The sequence below is a fragment of the Gigantopelta aegis genome, chromosome 3 (assembly GCF_016097555.1).
Source record: "Gigantopelta aegis isolate Gae_Host chromosome 3, Gae_host_genome, whole genome shotgun sequence".
NCBI lineage: Eukaryota > Metazoa > Mollusca > Gastropoda > Neomphalida > Peltospiridae > Gigantopelta > Gigantopelta aegis.
The window spans coordinates 16,521,447-16,531,246 of NC_054701.1; the positions used below are offsets into that span (position 1 = coordinate 16,521,447).

The 9,800-nt window shown below is 35.3% G+C and overlaps 1 protein-coding gene across 1 annotated transcript in view; it reads right to left on the bottom strand.

Moving 5' to 3' along the window:
* Window positions 1–8,009, bottom strand: part of LOC121367588 (protein DENND6A-like) — a 35,707-nt gene extending 27,698 nt beyond the window's left edge. Inside the window, exons 1-5 of the mRNA XM_041491862.1 lie at window positions 7,874–8,009; window positions 3,379–3,417; window positions 2,991–3,033; window positions 2,458–2,567; window positions 540–620 (exon numbers count right to left, since the gene is read on the bottom strand). Of these exons, the coding sequence (XP_041347796.1) occupies window positions 540–620; window positions 2,458–2,567; window positions 2,991–3,033; window positions 3,379–3,417; window positions 7,874–7,969 (369 nt within the window). The 5' untranslated portion in view covers window positions 7,970–8,009. The remainder of the gene's footprint in view (window positions 1–539; window positions 621–2,457; window positions 2,568–2,990; window positions 3,034–3,378; window positions 3,418–7,873) is intronic.
* Window positions 8,010–9,800: the final 1,791 nt, after the last annotated feature.

Below are 9,800 nucleotides of genomic sequence, written 5' to 3' on the forward strand. Positions count from 1 at the left end.
ATATTGATTTATTAATCATCAGCTATTGGATGTTAAACATTTGGTAATTCTAACACAATCTTCAGAGAAAATTTTCTGCACATTCCATTAGCACTTAAGGGAATTTTATATGCACTTTCCCAAAGACCTTGACCTTAACTTTATTTAGTTGTAGCCCACCGGGCTAACAGGTTTTAAAATCTGGTAGCCCTCAGTAAAAATTGTTAGCCCCACAATTTTAAATATTTGTTTTAGGTGGGGGTTTTAGATGTTTAAGCCATTATTCATAGAGGAGTACTGGATGTGCCAAAAAATCTAGTAGCCTGGCGGACTACTGGGTTTAGACATCTGGTAGCCCGAGCAACACACAGGAAGCCAAAATACCCCAGGCTACTGCTAAGGTTGAGCCCTGCATACATATCATTTGTGTGGCACTGGTTAGGCTGGGAAAAAACACAAGGAATGAGTCCACAGAGTGGGTTTGATCCTATGACCAAAGTACCTCAGGAACTAAATCCCACCCCAACGTCCAAAACAGAAACCAAAATAGTAAAACAAACCTTCTGGAAATATCCCCTTCGTATTGACCGATCTTTGGTTTGGCGGAAATAAACAAATCCATAGTAATGAGCATTGTCAGTCTGCAAAACAGAAAATACAATTATTTATAAATATAGAGTGAAACCCCACTAAACCAGACACCAACATTACCAAGTATAACACAAGTTATCAAAACAGTCAAATTACAATAAAAACAAAAATAACACAGACTGTTTTAGCCAAATTAAGACTCTTGAACTCGCTAATTAACTGTGTCCATCCTTAAATTGTTATTTCACTTTTCTAGTTGTTCCTAACCTATTACTACATCTTTTACTAATTAATATACATGTAGATGCAATACATGTATATTTACATGTTTGTCTGATGGTCGCTGTTTTTTCATAATTATGTAAATGTATTATGTAAAATTATCTTTATGCCAATAGGCAATTGCTTTGGCAAATAAATGAACTGAATTGCCTCAAATTAATTACCATGTAACAGATCATTTGTTTACCACTAGAAGACATTATCTTAATATAAGCTCTATATGAGGGGTCAGAACTCTACCAACTGAGCTTAAAGGGAAATACCCACAAGCTAATGTCAGATGGAGCACTTCAACCAAAGCTTCATCCTGATTGAATAACTAATAGCCACAGCATGTTGTTAAACAGCTAGCAATGTTTACTGGTTGCATACACATAACTTAGATATACATACAATAATGCTCCTTAGTCTGAGAGCAATCCATAATAATCTTACAACAAAGATTAACGAGTGAAAGCACATCTATTCAATTTACTTATTTGACACGAACAGTACAGACAAGTTAAATGCCAAACAGTACTAACTTCTACAATTTCTTGCCCACTGGACAGGGTTATCCAGCTTTTGCATGGTGCTAGAAAAATCTGTCTGACCCTAGGGCTAGATAAATCTGTCTCACCCAAGGACTAGACAATTTCTACATACGCATGACGTCATAACTCATGCTTTACAATGATTCACGTCATAACTCATGATTTTCAGAATTCTGTTTGCCATTTCATGTTGTATCATTGTTTTAAAAATATATAAACAAATGAATATTTTTAACTTTATATTTATTGGTATGTTTTTTATGTCGTTGCATGAGCTGGATTATATTTTCCCCGCGTATGATTAAAAGAGTTGGTAGATAAAATGTTTACAAATCGTTCTACAATAAACAAACCGTCGCTTACAAAATTAATGTTTTGTACGTAATTAGAGACTTGAGTCTAGGCTATAAAGTGTTATCCTATAACTTACCTATGATATCCATGTCATAAACTCATGTGATAATTTAGTGTAGTAATCCAGTTTATAATGGTATGCAAAGTTAAATGTACATGTAAATTTGCTAAGTTTCTAGTTGCTGTGAATGTGTCATTTGTTTACAAGATTTAGTTAAAATGTGTGACGTCAAACTAATTTGTGCTAATTGTGATGACGTCATATTACTGGTTATGGTTAAGTTTTTACCTTTCAAAAGGCAGGACAATTTACTGGTTACATTAGTTTCTTCCCACATCAGTTACGGTATATTAGTAAATGTGAAATATAAAAACTAAATATCAAATTAAAATGTTATTTTAGAAGTGTTATAGGATAAATAGAATTCACTACTTATGTTTTTTAATAAATAAAATATCAACATCGTTTAGTTAATCAGTATGCATAATTATTAACAAATGCAGCAAACCCACCAGGCATAAAAATAATTAAGGCTCTTTGCACCCTCTCACACATTTAATCACTTCTGGAGCAGATAAAGTGTAAGGACACTGGGTAAATATGGACTTCAAAATTCATAAAACACTCTTTAAAGTTATAGCACAGGATTCTCAATATTTTCAGTCGTGAGTTCATGGACTCGTTCAGGAGTTTTGTTTTAAGAGTGTATAGATCTACCTGTAAGGACACAGGGCAGTCTCTGTTGTATTGGAAAAGGGCAGGAATCATTTGTCTGCGGCCAGGACACTGACGAATCCGAAAATGAAAGTGGGTATCGCCCATACACCCTGATAAAAAATATAACAACAGACATTTATTACAAACAAAAATGCACTTGATTGTAACGCTATTTACATTTTTTATTGCACAACCTCACATAGACCTTCAGAGGAAAACGTATTAAATTAATCTAATACTGTTAAACAATGGTAAGTTACTTCAGTCATGACACCCAATAGCTTATGTGTTTCTTGTGATGGGGTGTCATTAAAAATTCATTCATTCATTAAGTTACAAGAGAAATAAAGCAACTATGGTACAGGAACTTGATGCAGTTATTTGTCTTTAATGGACATCTAAGTATCTTAGTAAACCTGACAATAACACATGTATTTTTCACAACAAAAATACAATGTAGTTTAAAAGCCTGGAAAATTATATCAGTCATTTTGAGGCTGTTATTTTCATCACTGTTATTCATATAAACTTACCTGAATTGGAGTCAGGAAAAGACAAATAGCAAATGCTTGTTTTCTGGAAAAATAAAAAATAAACCTTAAGAGTCTTGCCAAGTCTTTTCATCATTATTTTATTTTTTATTTTTAGACAAAGTTTTCTACCATTTATATTTATTTAACTTTTTTGTCAGAGAGGTTTTACAATGTCTTGTTTATCCATCTACTACTAGCAATGGCATTAGGCCAACCAACATGCTTAAAGAACATTATAAATTTCGCAACCTGTTCACTCTTAGTCTTAAATTTATTACTGTACATTAAGCAGTATTAAAACCTGTTTAAATAAAATAAAAAATATTACAATATATCAGGATATATTTATGCTAATATTGCTATTGTATTTTTCAAAACCAAATCTTACTTCTTTCTCTGTAAGTTTGACATGGCTGGGATAAATTAACTGAAAATACAAAAACAAAGTTGTTAAGTAAAACATTTCTATTGTACCGAAACATGAAACACTATGTTTTCATATTTTTTAAAATTAATATTAGAAACAATTGCTTTGAATTTGAAAATTCATTATTTACATAGTAAATATTATGATATAAAAGGTAGCATTGAATTCTTTAACTAAACTGTACATCTATTCTTTTAATTTTAGTTGTTCTTATAAGTCAACGGTGAATGGAAGAAAAGTCATATAGGTGGGGAAAAAAGGTATGAGAAAAAGGTCATAAAAAGAAAGTCACAAGAAAATAAGTCATGTCAAAAATAATAAGCATTCTGAGAGTACTGCTAAAACAATACATGTCTGCTACAGGGCCCAACACATTTTCTTATCTCCTAAATTCATGGGCCATAGAAGTGAGTAAATCGCCATGAAAGTTAAACTTGATAATAGAATTTCAGCTTAATACTTTGAGGCATTGCAAAACACAAGCCTGAAAAACAAATTTTCATACTGCCCAAGTTCAAGAGCCAGAACGCTGTCAAAAATAGGTCAATCCACTGTGAAAGTCAAACTTGATCTGTAAGAGATAAAGCTATATACAAAATTTAAGCTCAATATCTCAAGGCATTGTAAAAAAACTAAACAAAACGGAGAACTATATGTGTGACAGATAAACAGACAGACGGAGATGAAACCTATAGTCCCCTCTGGTTGGAACAGTTGGGGACTACTAAGCAACTTCACCATGACACCAAACATATTTCAACTAGATTCTGTGCATCAGAATCCCATTTTGAGACATTTTGCAAATTGCAATAGACAAGCGTAAAGAACCTGAAACTAGACCTGAATGTAGACGTTTACTCAAAACTGTTGTCACTGGCTTTGAAGATTCCATTTTCAGGGCCATTACAGCTGTATTTAGATGTGAATCACATGGTTGCTTGAATCATTTTACTTAAGCAATCAAATGCAGTCTCAGCCTACATGGAAGATGGCAACTTTCATCTTCTGTGTGGTATTCTGGATGACATACCCATGGGGTTTGAGTAACTAAGATCCACTTTGTCAGAAGACAGACTTCATTAACTACTTTTATATTACATAATATATGTCAGGTTATTTCCATTAGTGGCAGGCCAGTGATCTCTCACTTGAATAAATACATTATTTAGATATAAATACCTTTTTAAAAAAGGTTTATGACTTTTTTGCCTACGACTTCTACTCCGACACAAATCTGTGACATCTTTGCATGACTTACTTACTATGACTTTCTTTCCGCATCTGACCTGTGACGTAGCATCAGGTAAATTCCACTCATTCATTAGTAGGTTAGCATGGTGACAGCATGTAATAATTCTTCGGAAAATAGCTCATTCTTGTCGGACGTTAGTTTGGACATTTCGGACTTGTCGCATTATTTTTCCTACATTTATTTTTTTAACATATATAAATGCATCGTGTTGAGGTTTATCTTTGTGCCAAATATGAACAATGTACACCTCGGCATTAACATTCGGGCTTTGTTTTTGTCTCCGGGCGACGTTCGGGCTCCGGGTTGCAAATAGGCTGAACAGGGGGGATACAGGCTTGGAAGAGACAAGTTTTTTAACAAAAGTTTTGGTGCCATTCCCATCAACCATCTTAGATAATTGTCGTAATCCCCAGGTGTGAAGTGGTCACTGCAAATCGAATCCCATCTTGACGGTCCTTTCCAAGCCTTGAAATAAAACATTTTAGTGTACCTGACACAATGTCCTGCACCAATCAATTTGTGCCTGACATGAAAGAAATTGTACCTGTCACAAAACATTGTAAATAATAATGAAATAAATTATGTTTTGTGTTGTTTAATAATTGATATACTAAATAACCAATGCAGCAATTAAGGCAATAGTCACCAAATGATGACATTTATTATTGTTACATACTTACTAGTCTATGATGCATTAATATATGTCCTCTGGTAAAGCTGTATCCTAACCAGCCGCGAGCTACATGAGCGATTATTTTAGAAATCATGCGTACAGTTAGGATGCGGCAATGGAAGTCAATGATTTCTAAAATAATCGCTCGCAGCCGGTTAGGATAGGGATTAAGAAACCCATGAAACTGTTGTCACTATCACTTTGTGTTGAACTTTTAGATTCATGATGATCTGACTCAGACTCATCCATTTTTTTCAATGTCATCAGTGTCTTGTTTGTGGTAATATTCTATATTTTTGGTTGCCGAGTGATCTTTAGCATTTGACACACGCAGATGTGTGGACTCTTTGATCCATGCATTTCTTTTTGAAATGTTTTGCAGAGCGAGCACGTCATAAGTGTAACCTCACCTTTGGTGTTTTCTTCAAACTGTAGCCACAAAGAGGCATTTGTTTTAACTAAATACTCCTTTTACCATTTTAGTTCAGTACTAGATTTTAAGATACTACTCTGCGGGATATTCGTTTGGGAATTTTTAGAGGACGATTTAATCGGCGGCTGCCCGCCGCGGATACTGGGAACAGGGACAGTTGATTTGTCATTATCGGTACCTATCTGTTCTTTTACAGCAAAGACTGAAGTCATTTTGTTCAACATCCTTTAATTGTTAACCACGAGGCAATTTGAAATGCAAACTTTAAACGAAAACGCCACAGGAAGTATACGCTAAGTACGAAAGGTCAATTACTAATAATATGCGTGACATCACTTTTCACAATGTAAGTTCCCGCAAAATCAAGACTATAAAAAATCCTACTAAACAGGTACGTAGACTATAGATGAACTTCGTGTTGGACTATCAAGTGCCCAGGCGAACCGGTTCAAATCCCAATGGTACACATTTGTATTTTTAATTCGTAATCAATTTTTTTTTTTAATCGGTGCATTAAGTGTATTCGACTCCAAAACAGCCGGCTTTTACTACAACGTGAGCTTCGGACATGGTGACCGGTGCAATCGACATTGTTACTGACAAGTTACAAATTTGTACCGGACAATGACTGTGACCAGCCACTTATTTCAAGGCTTGCTTTCCAATACGCATGTGTTCGGTTTAAGAACTGCTTCCGTGCAAACAATGTCGGTTTGTCTTTTGGGAAAATATGCAAACTTCTTTTGCCTTTAACTGCAGCTTTTGTACATCCATACAATGAACAATGGTTCACCATGTTTCACATTTGAAAGATATCTTCAAAATAATATTCCAAACATACAATTCAATTCAATAGAATAATATTTTCGCGTTTTAAAAATACATGTGTTCCACTTCCATGTAAAATGACTGAAAGACTGCGAATGTTATGCCGGTTAGCGCGTCACTGGGTCACGTGACTTGACTCTTGGAGTTCAGAGGCTTTTTGGCAAGCGATGGGAAAAACGCAACTTTTTATTGCGAATATATTAAAAATGGGTAAAACATTTTTAATTTATTTTATTGATACTTCATATATATATTGTAAAAGGTATACGTAGATACCAAACAATAATGATTTATGTTTTTGATAAATGTAGACCTTTAAATGTTGGCAAATTGATCCCAGAGGTGACTCCCTGTTTTGGGAGTCACAATTTTCATGGTGTTGGTGCAGGGTCTGAACAGGACCTAGGGAAAACACTGAGCTGGTCTACTGGATATCAGAGTTAATGTTGGCTGTTCCATTTCACTGTATTTCATTGCACATTTTGTCTTTACTATATATGTTTTACAAACATAGTAATTATTGTGCTTAACCGCAAGTTCATCAGCACCACACATTGAATTTTGCAAATGAATCTATTCATAACACAATTCTGTAATTTCAAAAGAGGACTAGTGGAAACTCAGCTTGAGTACTCTGACCATAAGAGAGCAACAGTTACGACCACAGGTATCCTCAAGCAATAACGTCAGATATGTTATAGTAACGTCATAGGGTTTTTTGTTAGGGGGTACCTGTGGTTACGACACTCTCATTATAGACATAGCAAACTGTACATCAAAACTGCGCAATCTGTGCCTACCATATGATTCTCTGCTCTAATACAACAACAATCCCATTTTTGACCTTTCAATAATGTTCCAGTTAAATACTAACAGGTTTCTTCCTGTAGTGTGCATATTAGACTTTCCATACATAGGATTGTTGCAGGAACCTTTGACTACTGTTTGGTAGACACAGATTGCACAGTTTTGATATACTGTTTGCTCTGGTCGTAGACCTAATAAACAGCTGATAAGAAGTCATAACTGTTCAAATGTCTGTCTTCCTCTCTTACAGCAGAGTACTCACGCTAGTTGAAACTGTACTCACATTTACTTTCAACCTAATAAAAATAATACAGTATAAATTGTTTAAAAGCTCCCATTGGCAAGAAACAAATAACAATGGTAACAAATTGTTGTTGAACAAGGTAAAAAAATTCCCTTTAAAAAAAATAATTAAATGTTTTATCAATTTATGCCATGGTATTGTTTTGAATATATGTAATACCTCCATAGCTTGACCTAATTCTAGATCAAAAGTAACGACGCAGGCACAATGTAACCAGTTTGAAAATAAGTCCCAAGGCAGTAATGACTTATGCATTCCATCTTCTATTTGTTTACTGAGAATTCCCGAATCCTCAGTCGATTCCTCCTCCATGTTGATTGTATGTATTGGAATTTCCTCCTGATAGTCAAAGCACCAAAGCCATTATACTATATTTATTTATCCCTCCTTCAACAACTTAAAGAATACGAAAAACGGTTCTAGAACTGATCACGTTTTGTAGGTGAATTATACTTATTTTAGTGTCTATTGAAATTAAATAATTAATCTTAAAAACGTAACCATGTTATCATAAATCACTTTTAAAAATACAAAACCCTGTGTAGCTTATCACCCAGCTGTCAACTTCCCAAGTCCTACAGTGAAAGTTGCCACACATTGGACCCAAGCGAATAAAAGCTGTACTTTTTATCTGTATCAAAATATTTTTTTCAAATGATATCTCTCTCTATACCCATGTTAAAAAGAAGAAAGTAATATGGCACTACCCACACCACACCACACCATCCCACTCCATCCTATTTGCTAAAGCAAAAAAAAAAAAAAAAAAAACATTTTCCAGGAAAGCATATCACAGTCCCCTTTTAAACTTCATTCACCACACTCTAGATCCTCCTACTAAAATTCCTGCAATCCAATTGGTCTTGGCACAAACCTGGTTTTACATTAACAAACACCCCCTCTCCTTCACACACACACACACACACACACAGAGAGAGAGAGAGAGAGATGAGAGAGAGAGAGAGAGATTTTTGAGAGCAGAGAGAGGAGAGAGAGAGAGAGAGAGAGAGAGAGAGAGAGAGAGAGAGAGACAAACAGACAGACAGACAGACACAGAGAAACACACACACACACACACACACACAGACAGACAGACCCAGACAGAGAAACACACACACACAGAGAGAGAGAGAGAGAGAGAGACAGATAAAAAGACAGACAGACACAGAGAACACACACACACACACACACACACACACACACACACACACACCAGAGAGAGAGAGACCCAGACGCGAGAGAGAGAGAGAGAGAGAGAGAGACAGACACAGAGAAACACATACACACACACAGAGAGAGAGAGAGAGAGAGAGAGAGAGAGAGAGAGAGAGAGAGAGAGAGAGAGAGAGAGAGAGAGGACAGAGAGAGAGAGAGAGGAGAGAGACCCCGCCCCCCCCCCTCCACCCCCGAGAGAGAGAGAGAGAGAGAGAGAGAGAGAGAGAGAGAGACAGACAGACAGACATACAGACAGACAGACAGACAGACACACAACAGACACACAAAACACACACACATAACACGCACACAAAACACAGAGTCCTTGATGCATGCCAAACTGACAAAACAAATTACTTTTTGCTTTTATATTACATATTTCCATTAGTGGCAGGCCAGTGATCTCTCGCTTGAATAAATACATTATTTAGACAATAAATACTTTAAAAAAAATGTTTATGAAGTCTTTTTACCTATGCCTTCTATTCCAACACAAATCTGTGACATCTTTGCATAACTTACTTAGTATGACTTTCTTTCCTACAATCGAGTTAACTGTCTGGTCAAATTACCACAAAGATTGTCAGCACAATTAAGTTGTAAAAACATATGATTATTTTCTTGTCATGAGTATGGTAGGTGTCAGTAACCAATTTACCAAACAGGCAATTATTTCATTAGCCGACAAAACTGTCCAATTGGATAAGTTTGTATACAATGATGTTTTTCATCCCATGAAAAATTACAGACCTTAGTGATGTCAAATCATCTTGATATATATAATGGCAATTGGGTGCCATTTTATAATTTTTGACATGTTTACTTTTTTCCATTTTCATCATTGAGAGAAAACATGCTTTAAATGTTGGCA